This window comes from Entelurus aequoreus, linkage group LG08 (assembly GCF_033978785.1).
Source record: "Entelurus aequoreus isolate RoL-2023_Sb linkage group LG08, RoL_Eaeq_v1.1, whole genome shotgun sequence".
Taxonomy (NCBI): domain Eukaryota; kingdom Metazoa; phylum Chordata; class Actinopteri; order Syngnathiformes; family Syngnathidae; genus Entelurus; species Entelurus aequoreus.
Genome location: NC_084738.1, coordinates 53573399 through 53601035, shown reverse-complemented (window position 1 = coordinate 53601035; position 27637 = coordinate 53573399). Strand labels below are relative to the sequence as shown.

At 39.2% G+C, this 27637-nt stretch overlaps 1 protein-coding gene across 2 annotated transcripts in view; it reads right to left on the bottom strand.

Moving 5' to 3' along the window:
* Positions 1–27637, bottom strand: part of si:dkey-34e4.1 (carboxyl-terminal PDZ ligand of neuronal nitric oxide synthase protein) — a 128075-nt gene that overhangs the window by 98417 nt on the left and 2021 nt on the right. For both annotated transcript variants that reach the window (XM_062056776.1, XM_062056777.1), the window contains exon 2: positions 25977–26048. In XM_062056776.1, the coding sequence (XP_061912760.1) occupies positions 25977–26048 (72 nt within the window). The remainder of the gene's footprint in view (positions 1–25976; positions 26049–27637) is intronic.

The following is a 27637-nucleotide window of genomic DNA, read 5'->3' as shown; positions in this document are numbered from 1 at the left end:
TCCAGTGTTGTCCAATTGTTGACTTAAAACAGGCATTGTTTTTTTGTTTTTTTAGTAATGTTTACTGAATATTTTTGTTTAAATGATTATCCTAAATTCAAATAATTTCCACACAGGGGAATTTACTGTTAGTTGAAAATTGCTTGAGTATTTAAAACAAGATAAGAAAGGGATAACATTTGGAGATTCTTCATCTTTGCATTAGTTTTATTTTTTTCCAAGAAAATCTTGAAATATATGATTGAATGTGATTTTGGTTTTAATCTGTAACATCATTTCTTACATTTCGAAAACATTAACCTATTTCATATTTCATTAATTGCTAATTATATCACAAACTTTAAAAAATAACTGCAGCTTCTTGCGATTCGGATTTGACAGTTAATTGGAAAGCCCTAATATCTAATTATTATTATATATAATTATTATTATATATAATATTTAATTTATATTTCATATTTGTTATTTATTTTAATTTTACTTTTATTATATATTGACCATAATAAATGTGGTATAAATGGTCTGTATTTGTCTTGTGATTTGTCTTAAATAATAACAATAGTAATAATATTTTTGACTGACAAAAATTGCCAATAAGAAATTAATGGTATCGGTATCGATGAAAAGGCAAGATAAAGTATCGGTATCGTATCGAATCCTAAAAGTGTGGTATCGCCCATCCCTAGCTCATAGTGATGTTACTAGTAGTTGACTGGGAGGTGTTTATTATCATTTGGGGAGAGTCCGCTGCCTGATGCTCACCTGCTAAACACCTATCTGCTCCACGCTGAAGCGCTGACTACATGCGCTCTGAATACACACTGCTGATTGGCTGGTAACGTTTTGAATACGCACTGCTGATTGGCTGATAACGCTTTGTATAACGCTTTGTGTGTACCAATCAGATGGTTGTGTGGGTGGGACAATGCTGCGTGCTGAGACAGAGGCAGCCGCAGAAGGAGCGAAGCAGCTTGTTAAGACTTTAGCAGCTAAAGTTAGCTTTAGCTTAGCAACTCGTTCGGTACACCCCCGTACCGAACCAAAAGCCCCGTACCGAAACGGTTCAATACAAAGCACGTACCGTTACACCCCTAGCAGATACAAATGACACATTCATGTTTTTGTGTAATGATGACAACGTATACTCGCGCGGACGATTGACTAGTTGATGGTTTTCTTTTCAAATGCTCGTTCATAGCCCTTGTGCTGCCTATGCTATGATAGGCCATTTACGCTCGACACAGTGTGCATACAACAACATTATTAGGCCGTGTATTGAAATACTCCCACACTTTTGACCACTTTTGGCGTGATTTTTTTCCCCCTCGCTCGCACAGTCTGCTTTGCGCTCCGCCATGACGGTAGTGTGACGTAAATATGCGACGCGTCGACGCACAAAAACGCCGTCGACGTATTTACGTAACCGATGACGTCGACTACGTCGACGCGTCGTTTCAGCCTTAGCCCAGTCACATGATATATGCGGCTTTAATACACACACAAGTGAATGCAACGCATACTTGATCAACAGACATACAGGTCACACTGAGGGTGGCCGTATAAACAACTTTAACACTGTTACAAATATGCGCCACACTGTGAACCCACACCAAACAAGAATGACAAACACATTTCGGGAGAACATCCGCACCACAACACAACATAAACACAACAGAACAAAAAATACCCAGAACCCCTTGCAGCACTAACTCTTCCGGGACACTACAATATACACCCCTGCTACCACCAAACCCTGCCCACCTCAACCCCCCCACCCCCCATCTCCCGAATTTGGAGGTCTCAAGGTTGGCAAGTATGCTGATGGGTCGTGGTTAGGGCCTTGCATGGCAGCTCCCGCCATCAGTGTGTGAATGTGTGTGTGAATGGGTGAATGTGGAAATAGTGTCAAAGCGCTTTGAATACCTTGAAGGTAGAAAAGCTCTATACAAGTATAACTCGATTACCGCTTCCCATAAAGTGGAACCAGGACGCCAATCGCTATCGTGGCATCTAGCACGCTAATCATGAATTGACAACTGCCGCGGTTATCGCTAGCTGACAACAGGGACGCCAATCACTACCTGACAACTGCTACGCTAAACGCTTGCTGACAAAAGGCACGCTACACGCTGGCTTACAGCTAGCTGCCACGCTAATTGCTAGCTGACAACTGGTGTGCTTATCACTAGCTGACAACTTCCACGCTAATCACAAGCTGAACACTGCCACGCTACCTTACAACTACAACTGGCGCGCTTATCGCTAGCTGACAACTGCCACGCTAATCACAAGCTGACAACTGCCACGCTAAATGCTAGCTAACTACTGGCACGTGGAAACGCTAGTTTACAACTGTCACGCTAAAGGCTAGCTTACAACCTGCACACTAATTGCTAGCTGACAACTGGTGTGCTTTTCGCTAGCTGACAACTTCCAGGCTAATCACAAGCTGAACACTGCCAAGCTAGCTTACAACTGGCACGCTTATCACTAGCTGACAACTGGCACGCTTATCGCTAGCTGGCAACTGCCACGCTAATCACAAGCTAACAACTGGCACGCTAAATGCTAGCTTACAACTGGCACGCTTAATGCTAGCTAACCACTGGCACATTGAACGCTAGTTTACAACTGTCATGCTAAACGCTAGCTTACAACCGGCATACTAATTGCTAGCTGACAACTGGCAAGCTTATGGCTAGCTGACAACTGCCGCGCTTATCGCTAGCTGACAACTTCCACGCTAATCACAAGCTGAACACTGCCATGCTACACGCTACCTTACAACTGGCACACTAATCACTAGCTGACAACTGCCGCGCTTATCGCTAGCTGACAACTGCCACGCTAATCACAAGCTCAAACGCTAGCTTACAACCGGCACACTAATCGCTAGCTGACAACCGGCGTGCTTATCGTAAGCTAATCACTAATTACAAGCTGACAAGTTCCACGCTAATTGCTGGCTGACAACTGGTGCTTTAATCTCTAGCTGACAACTGGCGCGCTAATTGCTACCTGACAACTGGCGGGCTAAATGCGAGCTTACAATCGGCGCGCTAAACGCTAGGGGAACACTAGTGTGCTAATCGCTAGTTTACAACTGGCACGCTAATTACAAGCTGACAAGTGGTTGGCTAATTAGTAGCAGGTAACTAGAGCGCTATTCACAAGCTATCTTAAATGCTAACAGGGATAGAATTGTATAATTATTTATTGATGACTTTATTTCAAACCTGCAAGTATGGTGTCCAGGCCACTGCTATTTGTAAACTACATTACAGTGTGTTAAGGACCTTTATATTTGTAGTCAAATTGCCTAGGGAGTATAAACAAATATAAAAGTCTAATCAATCCAAAATTCCTCGACCCCCCTGCAGTACCTCTCTGTTTATGCTCTAAGCTACAAGCATTAATGTGTAAATAAATGTCAAAGAGAGCACCCAAAACATCCGGTCTTACTCGCTAGCATTAGCATATAGCTTAAGATGGACATGATTTTGTTTTACAACAATTGGAAGAAAGAAAGTGAGTGTGAAGGACAGTGCTGAGAAGAAGAAGTGGATGATATCCATTGAATTCAAGAAAGAAATCATCAAAAACAACTTGGCAAAGCAATTGGAGCGTATCACTGCTATAGTCTGCACCAAACTGAAGCAGAATGAGTCATTCAAATAATATCTAAAGAGCAGGCATTTATCCATAAAAATATGGAGAAGCAGCTGGAAGGAGATTTTGTAGAAGGTAAATGCTGTACATATTTATTAAATGACTTCATAAAACTACTGTAGTTATTAGTAATACATTCCAGTGTATTGTTTTATACAATATTTATTCATTAAAAGTTTGTTTTTGTTTTCAAAAAGAATTTTAAAATTGTGCTGTTTTGGGGGGCTAAGAACTAATTATATTGATTGTCTTTCAATTGGAATGGGCAATTATGTTGGTAAATTGATGTACTACTGTACAATTATTGTAACTGTCATTACCAGAATGAAGTTGTATATTTTCTAGAAATCCTATTGTCCCGAAAAAACTTGCATACATTTTTTTTAGGAAAAAAGAATGACACTTTGTATAAAATAAGTCGGCAAGAGACAAGATTTAAACAAATTTATGATGATTTTCCTTTTTTCTGACCTAGAAATGTTACAATGTTGGAATCATGGTTGAACAATGCCAACGTGTCAAGGACTATGTAAGAAATGCTTAATAAAGTGTAAAAAAAAAAAAAGTGTGAAAATGAAACATAGAGAAACCTGAGAATAACTATTTTAGTTTAGTGCCAGGAAGTTACAGCTGTGCTGGTATTAGCGGTCTTGGTGGAGACGAGTGCCATGCATCATTTACAGACCACATTGGTCTGACTACGGTCCTTTTAAAAAATCCCCAAAAACTGCCATACTGTCCAGGTGACTTCCTGTTTTATCCACAATTTCTCATTTTTACTTTCTCTTCTCACACCATGCAAATAATCAACCACGAGACAACGAGATGGCACAACCAAACTTGATAGTTGATACTGTTACCTAATGGGCTGTTAGCCACTGATCAGCGATCACTTCCTGCGTTGTTCGGTTACCAGAGAGTGAGCGCCTTTGGTCGTGCAACCAACTTTGCTTCGCAACGTCCGGTTTCTTCCGACATAGAAGAAAAAAAATGATCTAATGTTTTATCGAGTGCATTTTTATTGATAAATCGAAGACGTGTCTATGGCGATACATATTGATATCCTTTTATTGTCCAGCCCTATTGTTAAATCATAAGGTTCATGCATTTCACCGTGAGCTTACATTATTATTAGTTCAAGCTAGCTTGTAGCTAGTAGCTGGCTACTCGTTAGTGGTTGTATCATGACGCCAGAAAAGTAGTTTTTTGGTTTTCGCTCTTGCAATAACAAGAAGAATTGTTGGCGTTTATTTTTAGAGCGCTGAAAATGATGAATCCAATTATTGACATCAAACTGTGGTACGTGTACCGTGAGTAGTACGCCAAATAAGTCTGTAAATATGTACTGTATAATTGTTGATGATGTTTGTGCATGGTGTGTCATGTTCCAGTGGCCAAAACATATTTAATATACTTGTTAAATAAAAACTCTGACTTGTTTCAATGGATACTTGGGCCAACTACGTCACTGTATTTTAATGTTGGTCGTTATGGTGGTACTTGGAGAGCCAAGTGTTTTATGAGGTGCTACTTGGTGGAAGAAGTTTACGAACCACTGAACTATATTGTTGGCCGCCTTGCACTAGCAGTTTTTCATTATTTAGAATGCATAGAAAAGGAAAAGATGTGTGCTTGAGTCTCACATGGGGATTGGGAATGATGGGGCATGTTATTTATATCGTGATGGAAAACGAGTTTAAATCGGAAGAGAGATTGACAAATAAACATGCGAGGAGAGAAAGGAAGAAGGTTTTCTCCTATAAATAAACAGCGGTTTTGCTGGGTGACATGTATTATGTATGAATGTGTTTTTGTCAATATTTGCGCTAATGCAGGGGTGTGGACTTGGGGGCCGCATAGGGCTAAAAAAATATTTGTCCGGGGGCTGAAAAATATTATTAATATTATATATATATATATATATATATATATATATATATATATATATATATATATATATATATATATATATATATATATATATATATATATATATATATATATATATATATATATTACAATACATTATATATATATATACACATATATAATATACATATATCAACAGTATATATACATATGTATAATATTCATATATGTTAATATATATAATATACATATGTATAATATTCATATATGTTAATATATATAATATACATATATAAACATATTATATATACACATATAATTTATATATATATATATATATATATATATATATATATATATATACACATACATACATATATATATAAATATATATGTATATATCCATCCATCCATCCATTTTCTACCACTTGTCCCTTTCGGGGTCACGGGGGGTGCTGGAGCCTATGTCTGTACATATTTATATACATATAATTAATAATTAAAGTCATTAGATATTAAGAGTATGTGAAAATTCGACTCCGACCTTGTTTATTTCCGTGACGACCTTCTTAAAGTTTTGTAATCAATCAGAAATATCAAGCAGTAAAACGCACCAAACAAGGATAAGTGTGGAGAGTGTGTTTTGCATTTTGCCCATCATGCATTGCAGGGGATTTAAATGGGTGTCATTTTGAATGATGTGTGGGGCTTGGCCATGTTTTATAATATCTACAAAGTTGAGTGAGCAGGTTGTGTTATGTGTGACCTCGTGTGTTGACTTTTAGTGTTAGTTAATTTAGTTCATTTGCGCCATGAGTGGGAAAGGTTGTTTGGATTCGGTCATATATAAAAATGCTATGCTATGTGCACTTCAATTCATGATCATTAACCTGTATTACTGCTATTGTCCACAAGATGGCGGAAAACTTGCAGCTATTATGCGGTCAGATATTTTAAATTAATTTGGAGGCAAACGTGGGCAAGACTCGGGCCAAACTGAACGCATGTAGTTTGGACACCCCTGCTGTAAAGAATTGCGGACGATCCAGAAAACCCCATGCTTGTGTTGGCGTTGGCGATTCAAGCGGACAAAAGGCTAAAACAGGCGCTAAGAGGGAAAGCGAGGAAAAAACCCATGAGACTCTTGGCAGTTGGCGAGAGGAGGCCGCATCCTAACGTACATCTGAGAGAATCCCATTAGGGAGGATGGGAATTGAAAGGGAAGCGCTGCCTGCCCTCAAGTCGTCTATTTCTGTCAACATGGAGGAGATACATACAGGCGCTCTATTTTGCTCAGGACAAGAGCGAGCAAAAACACCACAAGGAGATGCTTTCCTTTTTTGGAAGGACCTGCTCCTCCTCTTCCGCCACGTGAGTCTCACTGTTGGTTACTCCCAAGTGTTGGAATGCAGCGCGCACGCCATTGGAGGGCTTTCTACGCCGCTGGTCAAACTGAATGAAAGCGTGAGGACCAGCGGGCTGCCTCACACACATTTGTAAAAAGACCCGCGGGGTGCGACATTGTGTCTTTGCGGCCTCTCGCCGTGGGAACCGGCAGGTGCGGCCGCCAGCCCCGCCCTCCGTTCTCCTCTCATGTCGTAGAATAAAGAGATTAGCTGGGGCCACGGTGGCTTTGGCAGCTTCCATGCCGCCACTTTGTACTCTGCAGTCGTCTTTCGTACAGCCTAGAAAATGTTTTGTTCTGCAGAAACTACACAGACACAGAATGGAAGTCGACCCGGCAGTACTACAGTACAGTACTACTACTGAATTACTACCCTGAAATAAAGGATGCGGACCGTTCACATTTGAACCCATACAATATAAATTCCCTGTACCTGGGAACCGATACCGGCAGGGATGTAACAGGTTTTTTTAGATACCGTGGTGACGGTTTCAAAATCTTCCCAATAATAGTATGATATGGTAAATCTCAGGGCATTCAATCCATCGTTTTGGAAGACGTTTCGCCGTTCATCCGAGTAGGCTTTATCAGTTCATCCTCATAGACTTAGATTGGTCCCATCTAGTCTTAGACTTAGATTGGTCCCATCTAGACTTAGATTGGTCACATCTGGTCTTAGACTTAGATTGGTCACATCGTGTCTAAGACTTATATTGGTCACATCGAGTCTTAGACTTAGATGGGTCACATCTAGTCTTAGACTTAGATGGGTCACATCTAGTCTTAGATTTAGATGGGTCACATCTAGTCTTAGACTTAGATTGGTCAGATCTAGTCTTAGACTTAGATTGGTCACATCTAGTCTTAGACTGGTCAGATCTAGTCTTAGACTTAGATTGGTCACATCCAGTCTTTGACTTAGATTGGTCACATCTAGTGTTAGACTTAGATTGGTCACATCCAGTCTTAGACTTAGCTTGGTCACATCTAGTCTTAGACTTAGATTAGTCACATCTAGTCTTAGACTTAGAATGGTCACATCTAGTCCAAACTATTTCCAGTAATAACAAGAACAGAGTGGATGAGGAAAAAGGTGACATCTTGTCATTCCATATGTATCAGGGCTATCTAAGAAACTCAGAAGAATGTTGAACCAACACAACATCCCAGTACATTTCAAACCAGGCGACACCCTGAGACAAAGACTGGTGCATCCTAAAGACTGGACACCCCACACCCACAAAAACAATCTGGTGTATGCTATCCAGTGTAATGATTCATATATTGGGGAAACAAAACAACCACTAAGCCAACGCATGGCACAGCATAGACGCTCAAACTCTTCAGTCCAAGACTCAGCTATCTACCTGCACCTCAGGGAGAAACAGCACTCCTTTGACAACAAAGTCTTCAGTCCAAGACTCAGCTGTCTACCTGCACCTCAGGGAGAAACAGCACTCCTTTGACAACAAAGTCTTCAGTCCAAGACTCAGCTGTCTACCTGCACCTCAGGGAGAAACAGTAATCCTTTGACAACAAACTCTTCAGTCCAAGACTCAGCTGTCCACCTGCACCTCAGGGAGAAACAGCACTCCTTTGACAACAAAGTCTTCAGGTCACGACTCAGCTGTCGACCTGCACCTCAGGGAGAAACAGCACTCCTTTGACAACAAAGGCTTCAGTCCAATACTCAGTGTCTACCTGCACCTCAGGGAGAAACAGCACTCCTTTGACAACAAACTCTTCAGTCCAAGACTCAGCTGTCTCCCTGCACCTCAGGGAGAAACAGCACTCCTTTGACAACAAAGTCTTCAGGTCTAGACTCAGCTGTCTACCTGCACCTCTGGGAGAAACAGCACTCCTTTGACAACAAACATGTACAGATTCTGGACAGGGAGGACGGATGGTACGAAACAGGAATGAAGGAAGCCATCATGTCAAGGTTGAAAAACCATCCCTGAACAGAGGTGGTCTGCGACACAACCTGTCTCCCACATACAACACTGTCCTTTCAACCATTCCTAAAAGACTCTGCAATTTAGCCTCCAACTAAGTTAGGAACATCCGTGACCAGAATGCTATTTTTGCCATTTGTTTACAACTGAATGGAATGCTTACGTGGGGGATTCCGACTATTTTGGACTGGTAGTAGTTGATCATTCTGCCACACAATATCTCAATGCTAACGAGGGGAATTTACACTTCGACTGTTGTTGGCTTTGACAGTTAGGATTGTTTGTTTGCATCTCAACAGTTGTTTTTCTCACTACGATATGGCGAAACCATCCTTGCTCAGGCACATACTACTGGTTTTGGAGTATACATATTTGGGGTTTTGGCACCAGCCGCTAGACTAGATCTGACCAATCAAGTCTATGAGCATTAATTGATGAAGCCTACTCGAATGAGAGGCGAAATGTTTTCCAAGACAAACCAAGCAGTCCAGTTGCGATGGATTGAACGCCCTGAGATGACAATGACCTGGATGAATGAGAACCTTCATAGACACGGTATGGTATGATCTTTATTGTCATTGCACAAGTACTGTTGAAATTTCATTTCAACATTGTACAGGAACAGAACAGGAACGGTAATTGGTCGCCACTTACGACGCCCCGTAAAAGGTGTTAAAAAGGTAGACACCCGGGGAGAATGAGTTAAAAAAAATGCCGTGACGTGTGACGGTATCAAACGACAACTTGGTGAGCGTAGTGTTTATTCTGGCACTTTTGCTTTGGCGGGTCTGAAAATAAACTACATCCAAATGTAGTTTAGAATCCTCTGCGCAGCGCGGGACGGCAATGTGGGGGTGTGGAGCGCCGTTAAGGAACGAGACAGAGGAAGTAGGAAGTGAAGTGTGTGTGTTCCACTTCGTACTCCACAAGAAGACTTGTTTTTTTCAAAACAACTTTTTGAGTTATGTTGCTCGGACACAGACAAACCAAACCTGGCGAAAACATCACCTCAGTGGCGGAGGTGATAAAGCGCCCCACCAATTTTCCCTCTAATTGTTCATGTGTTTGAGCAAACGCTAAAACTCCCTGAGCATTCAGTGGAGCACATGTGACTAACATCAGACATGTAAGCAGTGGCCATACCAGCAGAACATCTGTCCCAAACCTGACATCATAACACGTTCAATGTGTTGTTCTATTAAACGACAGCAGTCATTTTTAAGAGATTATTCTCTAATTATTTTAGCTACCTAGGGCGTTACACTACTTATTTTCGAAGTGATTTGGCCCACTTACAAATAAAATAACAAAAATATTATTTTTTTATGAGCTAGATAGTATTGTATGTCTGGTGGTGGTCCTACTTTGGAAATAACTTGTACCCCTTTTAGATCACATATAGTTCCCTTTAAAACATTCACATGTTGCACAATGAGATGTAAGCATTGGATAACGTGTATATTCCTGTAACTTTCTGTCTGTAAAATATATATTTTTATGAGCATTTCTGTAATCTAGCAACAGCATTTAACGGGTAATATCCATAAATTAACATTCTTAATAAATGACGGGAGAATAAGCACATATCTGATTGAGGAGTCATAGTGTAACGACTAGGAATCAGAATCAGAATCAGAAATACTTTATTAATCCCAGAGGGGAAATTAAAATTTTCAGCACAATCCCATTCAAGATCAGACAAACATTACAGGGAGACAGAACAGGATCGCTGACGGGGGGGGGGGGGGGGGGGGGGGGGAATAAATAAATAAATAAAATATCGGTCTAAGCCTGGGCCCCTGGAGAGGGAGTCCAGACTGAGGCCAAGAGAAAAAACAACTCATAGCCATAGCACACATCCCTCTTACAAGTGGGTAGGAGGGAAACATCAAACATCAAAGAACACAAATGACATTACAGACATTAAAAGAGCAGAGCTGATGCAACCAACCACTTCTACATACAGCTATGAATAAAAATTAAAAGTAACATATACACTGTGGTGGCCTCTGCGGTGTTCCACGCCATCGTCTGCTGGGGTGGAGAGAGCATGGCCAGAGACAGGAGCAGACCCAACAAAGCAACCAAGAGAGCCGACTCCACTCTCGGCCGCCCACTAACTCGGCCAGTGTCCAGTCCGCATGGATTAGCGAGGATGCGTCTAAGTAGACTGAGGTGTCCGATACCTGCTCATTCAGCCAATACACTGTGAAGCTTGTCCGTCCCGGCGCTCTGTGCCAGCTCCGCAGCCCTGTCTCTTCATCTTCATCTCCTCCAGTCTCTCCAAACGGACTCTGGAGTGGCAGAGACCCAGCAGCTGGTCTCCATGGCCAAAAGGCTTCCGGGAGGCAGATCCAGAAGTCCACAAAAAAGCACCGCAGAAGTCACAAAAGTGCCACCCCTTGTCACACAGTCCCAAAGGGTCCCCAACCAAAAGGCAAAAAAAAAAAAAAAAAAAATATATATATATATATATATATATATATATATATATATATATATATATATATATATATATATATATAATAACACACTATGAATTACATGGTTACGTGGTTAGAGTGTCCGCCCTGAGATCGGTAGGTTGTGAGTTCAAACCCCGGCCGGGTCATACCAAAGACTATAAAAATGGGACCCATTACCTGCCTGCTTGGCACTCAGCATCAAGGGTTGGAATTGGGGGTTAAATCACCAAAAATAATTCCCGGGCGCGGTTACGCTGCTGCCCACTGCTCCCCTCACCTCCCAGGGGGTGATCAAGGGGATGGGTCAAATGCAGAGGACAAATTTCACCACACCTAGTGTGTGTGCGACAATCATTGGTACTTTAACTTTAACTTTTAGTGCAAGTGAGAGACAGCGAGCGTCTGCTGTTGATATGACGGTTGACAAAGAGTTGGTATTTGGTCTGCTTTGTACGGCAAGAAATGGCCAGTTTTTGGTGTGGTTACGGCCGACAATAAACTTGCTCAAGTAAAGTGATCGATTTCTGTCCTCTTTAAAGCATCTCAATAATTGCGAACAATCTGCTTGTCGTCACCTGTCACTCACAGTTGCTTTGCAAAATCATACAGAATCCTTTGTTATGAGTTTATTTTGTTAAGAGTTCAGGTGGACTTTGATGTTGTGCGTGGCATAGATTTGTTGTGCGCAGAGGCCGCGTGAGGTATTCGCGTCAATTTGTGAGGTATTGACATTATTAAAATGTGAGTTCTCTTTTCTGAGAAACTGCATTTTACCATTGGATCATATACAAACTATCCACAGTAGAGGACTCATATAGTGAATATTGAGAGACACTGTTCTTTGCACTTAGAAATACATGTTTGTTGTAATAAAGTTGTAATAAATATGATTGGAACATTTTAGTTTATCCTAAACATTCCTGCTACTTCATTTTACACACTATGCAGGCCTCGAATGTTTACTTTTTAAGGTCAAGGCAATTGTTGCCTTAAGGGCTCATATTTTAGGGCACCAAGGCAAACAATATTTTCTTTCGAGGCAGAATACATATATGTATCTACATATATATATATATATATATATATATATATATATATATATATATATATATATATATATATATATATTAGGGCTGTAAATCTTTGGGTGTCCCACCATTCGATTAAATATCGATTCTTGGGGTCACAATTCGATTCAACATCGATTTTTTTTTTTCAATTCAACACGATTCTCGATTCAAAAACTATTTTTTTCCCGATTCAAAACGATTCTCTATTCATTTAATACATAGGATTTCAGCAGGATCTACCCCAGTCTGCTGACATGCAAGCAGAGTAGTAGATTTTTGTAAAAAGCTTTTATAATTGTAAAGGACAATGTTTTATCAACTGATTGCAATAATGTAAATGTGTTTTAACTATTAAATGAACCAAAAATATGACTTATTTTATCTTTGTGAAAATATTGGACACAGTGTGTTGTCAAGCTTATGAGATGCGATGCAAGTGTAAGCCACTGTGACACTATAGTTCTTTTATTTTTATTTTTATAAATGTCTAATGATAATGTCAATGAGGGATTTTTAATCACTGCTATGTTGAAATTGTAACTAATATTGATACTGTTGTTGATAATATTCCTTTTTTGTTTCACTACTTTTGGTTTGTTCTATGTCGTGTTTGTGTCTCCTCTCAATTGCTCTGTTTATTGCAGTTCTGAGGGTTGCTGGGTCGGGTTTGGTTTTGGAATTGGATTGCATTGGTATGGTATTGCTGTATATTTTTTTGTTGGATTGATTAATTTAAAAAAAAAAAAAAAATTAAATTAAATTAAAAATAATAAAAAATACAATAAAATCGATTTTAAAAAAATCGCGATACGGATTCGAATCAATTTTTTCCCACACCCCTAATATATATATATATATATGTATATATATATATATATATATATATATATATATATATATATATATATATATATATATATATATATATATATATATATATATATATATATATATATATATATATATATATATATATATATATATATATAAAATAGATAAAAAATTGTGTTCATGTATGAAATATAAGGCTGACAATTATGGCCAAAGTAATAATTAGGATTATTGTTATCAATATTGAAATCATGATTACTGATTGTTAAGTAAAGCAGTGTTGGGGTGTGAATGTAATACCATCATGTAATTTGTAATGTCTAATAAAAAGACTATAGATAAACGTTATCCATATATTTATAGACAAACATTAGTTTTTTTTATTCTTTAATAACATCAACTTGTCAGCTTTTTGTCATTACATGATGCCTTTATCTCTATTTTTACATTGTGATAAAGAGAGTTTTTATTTTTTATTTAAGTTATGTACATTTATATGTACAGGGTTTCCCGCAGCGCTTTGTTGTTAAGGCGGCTGCCTTAACAACAAAGAGCCACCGCCTAAACTAAAGTCTTAACAAGCTGCTCCGCTTAGTTCTGCCTCTGCCTCTGTCAGTACGTCTCTGCAGCACCCAGAATTGTCCCACCCACAGAACCATCTGATTGGTTACACGCAGAGCGGTAACAGCCAATCAGCAGTGCGTATTCAGAGCGCATGTAACAGCCAATCAGCAGTGCGTATTCAGAAAGCAAGTAACAGCCAATCAGCAGTGCGTATTCAGAGCGCATGGAGTCAGTGCTCCTGCGGTGGGGTGAGCAGAAAGGTGTTTATAAATTATAAATTATAATAAACACCTCCCAGTCAACTACTAGTAACATCACAATGAGCCCGTTGACGTTCTAAAAACATAAGCGGCAGCTCAGCTCGCTTGCAGTCCTTGAGATGAAGGCTAATTGCTTTTAGCGTAACGTTAACTAATTTTACGGTGTGTGTGCGTGTGTGTGTGTGTGTTATGGACAGCAAAGCCCTGTCTGTCTGAGAGAAAGATAAGCATTATTGACCTACAGTTAACAACTAAGTTATTTCACTTTACCTTTTTCTGTGTTGATCGAGCTGTGTTGAAGCAGCAAAAAAGGACATTATGTTAAATGAAGAGTTTCCTGAAGCTGTCTCTGATAGTTGATATAATAATGTAACTGCATCATAAAGCCTACATGAACTCTATGGTGTTCAGGGATGAATAGTCTCTCCTATTGCTATTGTACTATTTTTTCATGTATAGTTACATTAATCATTAGTAATGTAGCGGCCTAATTTTGAATGGCAGGGTCCCTGCTATCACATGTTGATAAAAATATAACATTTACAAAATACAAATCAAATAAATTAAGCATGAGTTGAACATATGTCAGCATGTGGCCCCACTTTTAACTCTTTTTTTCTTATTGCAAACGCTTACTTACAGTAAGTCATTAATTTGACTTAGTAAGTCATTATTTTGTCATTATTTTGACTTAGTAAGTCATTATTTTGTCATTTTTTTGACTTAGTAAATTACTAAGTCAAAATATTGACTTACTAAGTCATAATAATGACATACTTAGTATCTCAGGTAACTAGGACTGTTTTGTTTTTACTTTACGGAAAAAATATAGAGATATATATCGTATACCGCCATTCAGCAAATGGAGCAGAAAACACGACCAAAAATAGTAGGCTTCTTCACGCAACGAAGCCGGCCTACTTCACCGCAGTCTGTAGTCTATTGCCCCCCAGGCTGTGGTGGCAGCGACGAGGTGGAGACGTGATGGCGACAGGCCGAGTTATACCGATCCTTACACCCACCCACCCCCTTCCCCGGTCTGTCCGCCGGAGAGACACCACCTTAACAAATTTTCTGGGGGAAACACCGATGTACATACAGATGCTGTATCGGGACAGATCCATTAAGAGTTAGAGCAGAAATATGTCTTATAGTAATTAACTATATACAATAAACCATTAACAAAATGATGTGTCACATGAATGATTTTTGAAGTAACACATTTGTGACATGAAAAAAACACAATTCATGTAAAAAGAACAAAAACCTGGTGTTTACTTTTTGACATAAAAAAAACACAAAGCAGTTTGGCTAATGAAGATGAAGTCTAATAAACAAGCTTTGTTTTCTTCTCCAACGCCTTCCTAATGTTTCAGTACAACAACAAAAACCCCCGGAGTGATACCTTACACATCGAATAAACAATCTTCACAGCTTGCGTTCAATTCGATGAGATGACAAAACATTTGAGCTAGTATTGATGTTATTTGAACACTGATACAGTTTGCAGTTAAATAAAAGACGAGCAAAGTCTGTGTCGTTGGTCCGCCATGATTATCAAGCCAAACACCGCTAGTGCGCATGCGCCTGACTTCGTGTTGCCGAAAATGCATTAAGAAATGACGGTTTTTCGGTAATAAAAAAATGTAACGGTATTACTAACCGTCTAGAATTTGATCGCAAATTATCATTATACCGTTTACCGTTACATCCCTCGTCCATTAACAAGTAAAAAGTCAAGGGTGGTTACGGTATGCTCTTCCCGCAAATGTTGGTAAATTTTTTGGGCATTACGGCGAAAGACGAGGGCGGTCGCGGCACTTGCCGCTGTTAAATTTGAGCCCAGACTATGGCATCTTTTTTTTTTTAGACATATATCACAATAATATCGTACCATAACATTTTGATACCGTTACATTCCTATATACCCGTACTCAATTTTTGGTACTTTTGTTTGTTAATAAATATAATTTTATATATATATTTTTTTAATGTAACATATACAAATGAGCTGATTATGATAACAGTGCTGTTATCTTGTTATAACATTTGCAATACAGTTGCACTTCCAAGACTTTAGATGGCAGTACAGGCTACCTTGGTATCAGTGAGGTGCAGTCAGGGGAGGCAGGTGAGGCGGGGCCTCACGTGCCATCATGGAAAGAAAAAAAATGTAAAAAGAAAAAAAATTAATGAAATTGTTATATGTATCCAGTGATTATACTATAAAGTTATTTTCCATTTAAAGGCCTACTGAAATGAGATTTTAATATTTAAACGGGGATAGCAGATCCATTCTATGTGTCATACTTGATCATTTTGCGATATTGCCATATTTTTGCTGAAAGGATTTAGTAGAGAACATCGACGATAAAGTTCGCAACTTTTCGGACAGAGAAAGCGACGATTGCCCCATTAATTTGAGCGAGGATGAAAGATTTGTGGATGAGGAAAGTGACAGTGAAGGATTAGAGTGCAGTGCAGGACGCCAGGGTGTATCTTTTTTCGCTCTGACCGTAACTTAGGTACAAGGGCTCATTGGATTCCACACTTTCTCCTTTTTCTATTGTGGATCACGGATTTGTATTTTAAACCACCTCGGATACTATATCCTCTTGAAAATGAGAGTCGAGAACGCGAAATGGACATTCACAGTGACTTTTATCTCCACGACAATACATCGGTGAAGCACTTTAGCTTCGGAGCTAACGTGATAGCATCGTGCTTAACTGTGGATAGAAACATAAGAAACATGCCCCTGACTGAAAGGATAGACAGAAGATCAACAATACTATTATTACTTCTACTATCAGGAGACACCGAACCAAACCCTGGACCTGTAACCACACGGTTAATGCTGCCCAGCCTGGCGAAGCCTAGCAATGCTGTTGCTAACAACGCCATTGAAGCTAACTTAGCTACGGGACCTCGACAGAGCTATGCTACAAACATTAGCTCTCCCCCTACTACCTACGCCAGCCATCATCTGCTCATCACGACCCGTGCTCACCTGCGTTCCAGCAATCGACGGCGCGACGAAGGACTTCACCCGATCATCGGTGCAGTCGGCGGCTAGCGTCGGATAGCGCGTCTGCTATCCAACTCAAAGTCCTCCTGGTTGTGTTGCTGTAGCCAGCCGCTAATACACCAATCCCACCTACAGCTTTCTTCTTTGCTGTCTCCATTGTTCATTAAACAAATTGCAAAAGATTCACCAACAAAGATGTCCAGAATACTGTGGAATTTTGCGATGAAAACAGACGACTTAAGCTGGCCACCGTGCAATTCCAAAATGTCTGCTTCAACCCGTGACATCACGCGCAAACGTCATCATACCGAGACGTTTTCAGCCGGATATTTCCCGAGAAATTTAAAATTGCAATTTATAAGTTAACCCGGCCGTATTGGCATGTGTTGCAATGTTAAGATTTCATCATTGATATATAAACTATCAGACTGCGTGGTCGGTAGTAGTGGGTTTCAGTAGGCCTTTAACTTCACCAGTTTTAGATTATTTTTATTCAAAATCGCTGAATTTTCACATTTGCCATTAAAATACTGAGAAGAGACGGTGCGGTGATCAGCAGCCAGTTGAGGCACGTCACTGCGTTGTGCCTCAACATGGATTGCGGACTCAGCTAACTGCTGGCCTGCTGTGCAGTGAGACCGTATTGCTATATGAACTATATTATACATTTCCATAGTTTAGTTAGCTGAGGTATATAATGTACAGGGGCGGCGTGGCGAAGTTGGTAGAGTGGCTGGGCCAGCAATCGGAGGGTTGCTGGTTACTGGGGTTCAATCCCCACCTTCTACCATCCTAGTCACGTCCGTTGTGTTGGGCAAGACACTTCACCCTTGCTCCTGATGGCTGCTGGTTAGCGCCTTGCATGGCAGCCGCCATCAGTGTGTGAATGTGTGTGTGAATGGGTGAATGTGGAAATACTGTCAAAGCGCTTTGAGTACCTTGAAGGTAGAAAAGCGCTATACAAGTATAACCCATTTATTACAGTGTATTTTGTCAACAACTGTACGTGTGTAAGTATTTCTTGTGCTGAGCAATCATAAAACTGCTGCGAAGACGCACTGGCTGAGGCTCGCAGTAATCCCGCCTCCTGGTGGTAGAGAATGCACCCCGGCCGTAGAATGCACCCCCTGACGGGAGTGTTATATCAACTAAAGCCCACACTTAAACTTTCCACGTGCAAGATTGAATCTATTTAAAAAAGTTATTTAATAAGAAGCCAAAAAGTGCAAAAACAAAAATGTTCGTGTTGGAGGAGTTGTGAATGACTGCAGGGCCACACCATTAGGTACACCTGCAGACTGCAGCACGGATTTCACATTTAATTAATTCACAACTCCTCCAACACGAACATAATTGTTTTTGCACTTTTTGGCTTCTTATTAAATAACTTTTTTAAATAGATTCAATCTTGCACGTGAAAAGTTTTTAAACATAACCCGTTAACTGCTGCCAATCAAATGGTGAATAAGATACACTTTAGGGTTAATATGTTTGTAAATCTGACTGTGATGAAGTCAGTGCCTCACCAGCCATGAACTTTACCGCACGTCACTGCTTGGTATGTCATCCAACTAGCAAGGGTTAGGTTTAGAGTTAGGGTTAGGGTTAACCCTAACCCTAACTTTTTTCAGGAAGCTAAATGTGTCATGTTGTGTCCTAAAAAAGGTTTTTAGTGTAAGTAGTGTACTCACACCAGCTGTTTGATTGTTATGTGCATCTTAGTTGTAGTTTTAATTACTAAAGGTGTTGAAATCGCCATGTAAAATGGCTAATGCTAATAGTAGGCTGTCTATGCCAAATCCTTAAGCATCAAGCCAGCACATTTTGGAAGAGTAGATCATAAAAGTTTGAGGGTTTTCTACCAAGCATACATGCTTTGTTGGTGTTGAAAATTGCAACATTACTTCGAAGGAGTTTGACTGAGTCCGCCCCGAGTGCTGCTTGAGTGATTGTTGACATGAGCCAGTGTTTAGTCTGCAACCATATGAGAGGAGTTTGGAACCAGACGCGACGTCACATGCAAATATAGCACCGTTTGATATTATGTGAGTCGATACCCAGTAATAGTGACATAATTCGGTGGGTGCCTATAAAGTAGCGAATTCGGTACCCCACCATACCTAAAATACTAAGATTCTCGCCAGGCTTGCTACATTTTTTAGCATGTTAAAGACCCCCTAAAAGGCAGTTATTAGGGGTCTCAATACAACTCTTTTATTTCTGATACAATACCGATATTTGGCCAATGCCAATATTGGTCAAATTCAAAATCAGGATGCTTTGTACATACTTGTATGACGTTGTAGTTTGCAATATTAGAAAAGGTTTGATCGAGGGAAATTAGTCGAACAGAGAACAAAAAACACTAACCTATTCATTATTAACTGTCTGGAATAGGCTTGAGCTCTCTTTAAATTGAAGTGGAGTGGGAATTACTTTGAGGTTGTGATTATATTAAGTTAAGCACATGATGCAGTAAGTTGAATGATGCCAACACGTTTGTTACTGGATACTTTCTAATGCACTTTTGCCTTGGAGACTTTGTATGTGTAAGTAATACTACACTGCAATATTGGACACATATTATGTATGTATAGCTTTTGTGCTATTGTGTGCTTAGATGTTAGCATCTAGTCGCATATAGCCTACCTTTTGTAGATGACTTGATAAAAATACAAGACCGACCTTGTGTGCTTATTGGAGGACGTTTAGATGTTACAGTATTTGCTTGTATTGGAGCTTTGTATCAGAAAATGTAGATGCAAGCAGATATAACCAAAAATAATTTTTTGCTGATATCCGAAATCAATATCAGATCAGGACACTCCTAGCAGTTATCGTTTAATAAATATTCATAATAAATGATAAATTATAAATGGGTTATACTTGTATAGCGCTTTTCTACCTTCAAGGTACTCAAAGTGCTTTGACAGTATTTCCACATTCACCCATTCACACACACATTCACACACTGATGGAGGGAGCTGCCATGCAAGGCGCTAACCAGCACCCATCAGGAGCAAGGGTGAAGTGTCTTGCCCAAGGACACAACGGACATGACTAGGATGGTAGAAGATGGGGATTGAACCCCAGTAACCAGCAACCCTCCGATTGCTGGCACGGCCACTCTACCAACTTCGCCACGCCGTCCCCTAATAAGAAACAAAGTTGGTTCACTTTTAACCAGATCCTCAACAATAAGAGGATGGGTCAAATGCAGAGACAACATGTTGGCACACAAACGTGACAATAAAGATTGTCTTCTTACGTTGCATTGTAACCTGTTTATTATTGTTTTATGCTCATGTTTATTTTTGCACACTACTGTATGCTTTCTGGTAAACAAAAGCTGTTCACGCCATTAGCGCTCAATTAAATCCAGTGGCTTTGCTATACTCCGTAGTCGCCCCCATAGAACGCCTCCAGTCAGCAGCAAATTTGTTTGAGCTCTGGATAATTGATGAGGAAAAACCCCTAGACGTCTAGAAACCAGCTGAATGCTGCCACACGCAGACGCCAGTGACAAATCTAAACTGGAAGGTCCTCTGGGAATGCAAAAATCCATCTATCCATCCATTTTCTACCGATTGTCCTTTCGGGATCGTGGGTGGTGCTGGAGCCTATCTCAGCTGCATTCGGGCGGTAGGCAGGGAGTATGCGAAAATGTCACTTTAATTATCTTCCAAGCCTGTTAATGAGCACCAAATGTGAGAAAAATCAACCATATCCTCACTTGTTTGCTCCTCTCAAACACTTGCCTAATTCATGTAAATCTTCCTTCCTGGTTGACATGATATTGCCTTTGGCCCATTTAATGAGCCCACTCTGCACAGACAGTCACCTTTCTGTAAAAACAAATGTTTATTTTAAATTTTTTTTAAAGCAAGCTTCGCTACACATCTTAAAATGCAGCTCTACCAACTATCCGTCAGTCAGTTACTGACGTGGGAGCTGTAAGATAGATCATTTAGTTATTCTTCAGCAAATAAAGAATATAATAGAATGCCTTTTATTGTCACCATACACAGGTAAAATGAGATTAAAAGCAACTCCAGTATGAGTGCGACAGTCTATAAATATGCAAAACACAGGAAGGAAAGAAAAGAAAAATAGTGCAAAAGGAGGTAAGGTGCACAGTCCAGTCCTGAGAACGAATGTTCTGAATGTGTTGTTTAAATATTATACTATATACTTATATACAGAAGCACAATACAGAATATGCTAAGCATGACAATGTTCAAATGTAATGTTAGCATGTAGCTAACATAGCTATGCTCATGTTGCAAGTGGTATTTGGCGCCCATTACGTCAGACAAGAGTTACAAGGAAAAGTTAAAACGGGGACTTGGATACACACTCATTTGGAAACAGACGTAGCTCGTTAGCATGTTTAAAGCTGCAGACACACAAAACAGTGTGTCATCAAGGCTAAATGTGGATAACATTTGTGATGGCTCAAACGATACTGAAGCATCGGTGTATTGTGAAATACAAGGAGTCATAACCCTTGACACCTTGATGTATGTGTCACTTTAAGAAAACAAATACATGGCTGAATCATGCTGTGTCATTTGACTGTCAAGCGCCAAACTGTTTATCGGGAAGCGCTTCTTTCGACTCACTAGTCACAGCAATTTATTCTAAATGGAACCGAGAAAAGAACAATTTAAAGAGTGGGGTTCAGTTCAGATTATTTATTTATTTCATTCATAAAAAATCTAACAATTATCTGTAATTCAAGCACTCGTGTTTGTTTCCACCTTTGTAAAGTGGTATTACTTTAGCAATGTTCATATGGTCTGGAAATATCCCTTTTATGAATGATACATTACAAATGGATCTTTATAAATGTCATATTCATGTTTACATAATCGTCTTATTTGGACAAAGTTTGTAATATTTAAATCTTGTTTACTTGATCAAGAATAATACTGTTTATATCATCTATTATAGTATCTCAAATTTTATTATCAACTTTAATTTTTCTACCTCCTTTCTGAGTCTTTTGTCGTCGATTTTAAAAATGTTCTATACAAATTAGTTTTTTTGCAGGCATTTTTTATCTCTTTAGTCATCCAAGGTTTGTTCATTAATTTTTTTCTGCCATTTCCTCCAATTTAGATTTTTTTTTACAGTTCTTGTTATACAGATGAACCAATATTTTCATAAATGAGTTGTATGCATTATTCACATCATCTTTGTACACTTAATCTCTTTTTTGTTTCTTTTGATCTCAGGGCGCCAAAAAATGTAAAGTGTTGCATATTACATATTCCTGTCTGAACAGCTATTTGTTTGGGGGGGAAAACTATTCCTTTTATTTGCAGGTCAAATGTTGTGACTTTTTTTTTAATCCAGCAGTTGGCACAATTATGAAACGGCAACACAATATCAGAAAAGTGTCCATACAGCCACACACTCACTGAGGCGTCATTTAACAAAACCCTATAACACACTTGCGAGACACATTTAAAAACAGTACCAAATGGGACCTTTAACAATGTGTCACTGGATAAACTTCTTAAAACAATAAATCAAACTTTTTACACAATAATGTCTATCAGGAATGCAGCAATCGACTATTATAGTATTCAAGTAATCTATTGATTAGTTTGGTTGATTAATCAAGTAAATCAGATAAGACACACTTTATAGTCTCAATGTGTATTTTAAGATTGTTCTGGTTGCCATGAATTTAATGATCTTGTATTTCACCTTCCTTTATATTCTAATTACCTTTTATTTAATATATTCATTTTTTTTAACCTTCTTTTACCTTCCATTTACTGTCTTTTACCTTTTTTTACCTTCTATTTAGTGTCTTTTACCTGTAATGTACCTGCCATTTAACTTTGACATTAGTTTACCTTTTATTTTGTTTTACCTTATTTTATACTGTCCGAATTTTGAACAATTTATATTAGTTATGTTCATCAAACGATTAATCAAAGCTACATATACAAAAATCTAAGCTTTTTTCTAATCAAATTAATTAATTTAATTTAATTGATTTAGGGCCATATTTTCTAAGATCTACATACCTCACGCTAAACAGCATGAGCAATCTATAAAATAGCGTGTACTATTAGTGGGCGTGTGATCTACTAAGACTGCGTGTGCAAGTGAAAAATGGAGCAGACCGTCTTATTTAAATGAGGATTTTGGGTATACTATACAGTGCATCACCATGGAGACACTCATTTACTGCACAGTTGCATTATCATGCTCCTACCTGTGGCTTTTTGCTATGTTTTTAAATGGTAGGAGACATGTACCACTTTTTATGGGCATTTTAAAAGCAATTGTGCCGTGCATCTACATTAAAACCACTTTTATTTTGTTTTTGTTGTGCCGCCAAAGGTGCATTGGAGGGAGGCTGCACTTATGTGATCAAGACATCAAAAATCCATACTTATTATATATGATATATGTTAGTAATATATATTTTATGTGGAAAAAAAACGTATGTCATTCAAAAAAATATTAAATGACAACAAAACGCAGTAAGTCAGTTTGTTTTAATCAGCTTCTTCAGTCACCCAGCAGCTTAGAAAGGATAAAAGGATGTTGCTGAATAGACTAATATTTGTTATTTCTGATGATCCAAATATGTTGAAACGTACATGTAGGACGGAGGATTCTCTGTCTGTCGTGTGTCTTTGCAGAGCGGGCCCTCCTCTCTCACAGCCGTGTGCGTAACCGAGTCAGTTAGCACGTTTTTTTCAAACGTGCTAATTACATAGTGCTAGCAAAACGGTGTGTTGGTGTTGATAAATCACATTCCGTGTGCTAAATAATATATTTGCATTTTCTCCTCTCAGTATTGTGGGCGTTGATCCGCATATATTTTGCATATCAATGAAGACAGACAGGCAGACATGCCTTATTCTGCTCACTTTAAAGACACAATCCACTTTTCACCTGTTCAGTAGATCAGCTTTGCGTGTGCTAACACGTGTTTTACTACACGCAAACCTTGGGTAAATCAGGCTCCAAATCGATCAATGTCTATGCCTTTAAAATAAGATTCTAGGCCTCTTTGAGTCCTTCTGATTGGGTTTACTTGCTCTGTGCTACAAAAAACTATTTGCAGACAAATGTATTTCAAATACATGTTCCTGCCAGAAGGGTCCCTCTGACCAAACTTCAACTCACCACTTATCACCTGCAAACTGACAAAATGAATCCCAAGAAAGAAGTTGGCCAGAGAAAAAAACCGCATGCATATTTCAGAGGATGAATGCACATTTTGGCTTTTTTTGCTGTGTGGACTGAGAATGAAATCACACATTTGGTCTGAGCGCGCTCACTCAGCCGCGCTTAAGAGCCTTGTCGTGTCGGAGCCCCACGGGGCCCACTTAGATTACGCCCCGACCCGCTCGCCTCTGTGCGCAACATCTCTAGGGGGGATACCAGGACAGTGTGGGTCAGGGTGAGTAGGACGGGTCCTAACAATGACATGCAGGGGGAGGAGCCTCCTGTACAAACAAATATTACCATACTACCGCTTATAAAATTACAAATGTTTGATGGTAGACAACCACAGTGCATCGTGACGGGCCATAATACCATAACCATGTGAAAAAGTCCATAGTCTCATTATTTTATAAGGTATTATCTGTTATCTCCAGCAGATTCCTTAACCTTTTTGACTTGGGGGCCCAACTTTTCCAATACAGAGGGTTCCGGAGCCCACTCAAATACTGACACTGAATTAGTCATCTTACTCTTGATTTTAAAGCATTTGACTTTGTCATGTGTTAATCACAAACATTTTTGTCAAGGTTTAGGTCAGGCTGATTACAAAAATAAATAGTAGTGAAATATACTGCAAAAAAAAGGTACTCATAAAAACTGATGAAAAATAAATGCACATACAAATACGCAGTTCTAAAATAAAGACATTCAAACTAAATTAACAATAAATTATATATATGTTTCTTAAATAAACTGTCAATAAGATTTAAGTGCAAATGAAAATACAGTTTCACTATATTTATTTAGCGCTTTTCTCTAGAGACAAAGCGCTTTATATAGTGAAACTCATTATCTACATCTTCAAGCTACGTTTTAAACCAACTTTACAGCTTCACCTCTTTAGTCATATTTTTTGCGCCTAAGAAACTTCTCTATGACTTCAGCTCTGGACTTCTTCTGCATGTTTGATATTGTCGTTACTGCCACAAGTGGTGGAAAAGTGTATTACAACTGAGTACCGCTGAGAAACAGATATGAAATGGCCGACCTCTAGGGGGCGGCACGGCCCAGAAACACTGATTAACAGTATTACATATACATTTATGTATTTGTTACAATGTTTATGTTAATTGTATTTATCATATACTCACTATTTATCATACAATGTTTGTCAGTGTTTTAACTACTGTGTATTTATTCTATTACACCACTAATTATCGTATAGTCCGCACTTTATTACTGCACAATGTTTCGTCAACTTGACAATTCATTTATGAATTCTTAATAAACAAATACGTTTTCACTAGAGCACACTTCTTAGAAATGTGGTAACGTGCTACAAGTTGAACACAGGAAGTGAACAAATTGCTAGGACAAAGGAAATATAGGATTTGAAAAAAAAAGGGCTGCTTCTTCTTACTCCTTTTCGGAGATGTCGAATCCTCAGTGTAACTTCAAACTAAACTACCAAGTTAAAACGAACACATGTCAAAATCTGATGAAGACATCCATGCAAACTCTCTCCAACAAGAGCATGCATCACTTTGCCCTGCACACAAACGTCATCTGACAGCAACACACTCTCGCTGTTGTGCGTGCAATTAGTGTGTTATCGTTCACACACAGAACCATCACGCCACCACTTCGCTTGTGTTTTTCTTACCCTTATCCTCCTCATGGCCGCCACGATCTCCATGCGACTGTTGGGCCGCGGCACGTCCAGGCTCCCCACATACTGCCACACACACACAAATGGGAGATTTTAATGATGCTGGTTTTAACATGAAAACTACAGTCAACAAATGTTCAAAGCAGTGAGACTTGTTTATACATGCACCCTCTTTTACACCTGGATGACAATTATTCATGTTAAAATGTGACTTGACCTTTCGGACCAGAGGCCCACTCAAAAATCAACACGGAATCTTAATCTTCATTTTAATGGTACTCAAGAATCATATTTAAAGACCTACTGAAATGAATTTTTTTTATCTAAACGGGGATAGCAGATCTATTCTATGTGTCATACTTGATCATTTCGCGATATTGCCATATTTTTGCTGAAAGGATTTAGTAGAGAACAACGACGATAAAGATCGCAACTTTTGGTATCTGACAAAAAAAAGCCTTGCCCCTACCGGAAGTAGCGTGACGTAGTCAGTTGAACATTTCCGCAAAGTTCCCTATTGTTTACAGTGATGGCGGCCAGAAGTGAGAGCGATTCGGACCGAGAAAGCGACGATTTCCCCATTAATTTGAGCGAGGATGAAAGATTTGTGGATGAGGAAAGTGCAAGTGAAGGACTAGTGGGGAGTGGAAGCGATTCAGATAGGGAAGATGCTGTGAGAGGCGGGTGGGACCTGATATTCAGCTGGGAATGACTACAACAGTAAATAAACACAAGACATATATATACTCTATTAGCCACAACACAACGAGGCTTATATTTAGTATGCCACAAATTAATCCCGCATAACAAACACCTAGGTGTTTGTTATGCTAGCTCCTAGCTCCCGTCCATATAACCTGCCAATACAATTCAAACACCTGCACAACACACACAATCACTCAGCCCAAAGGACCGTTCACCTAACCCAAGGTTCATAAAGCTTATATATTTACCTAAAGTTACGTACGTGACACGCACGTACGGGCAAGCGATCAAATGTTTGGAAGCGCAGCTGCATACTCATGGTAGCACGTCTGCGTCTGTGTATCCAAATCAAAGTAAGGGTCTGTGTTGTCCCAGTTCTCTACAGGCGTCTGTGTATTGAAGTCAAAGTCCTCCTGGTAAGAGTCTCTGTTGTCCGAGTTCTTCGATCTTGACTGCATCTTTCGGGAATGTAAACAATGAAACACCGACTGTGTTGTGTTGCTGACTTCCCTCGCAAAATACTCCGCTTCGCATCGACAACTTTCTTCTTTGCTTGCTCAGCTTCTTTCTCCATAATGCAATGAACAAATTGCAACAGATTCACCAACACAGATGTCCAGAATACTGTGGAATTATGAAATGAAAACAGAGCTATTTTGTATTGGCTTCAATGGGCTACCGATACTCCTGTTTCACTGGCTACGTCACGCGCATACGTCATCATCCAAAGGAGTTTTCAACCGGAAGTTTAGGGGGAAATTTAAAACTGCACTTTATAAGTTAACCCGGCCGTATTGGCATGTGTTGCAATGTTAAGATTTCATCATTGATATATAAACTATCAGACTGCGTGGTCGGTAGTAGTGGGTTTCAGTAGGCCTTTAACCTACTTACAGTGTACCCCATTGTCAAATGATAGGAAACCATGTTTTAGTCACAAAATATTATTT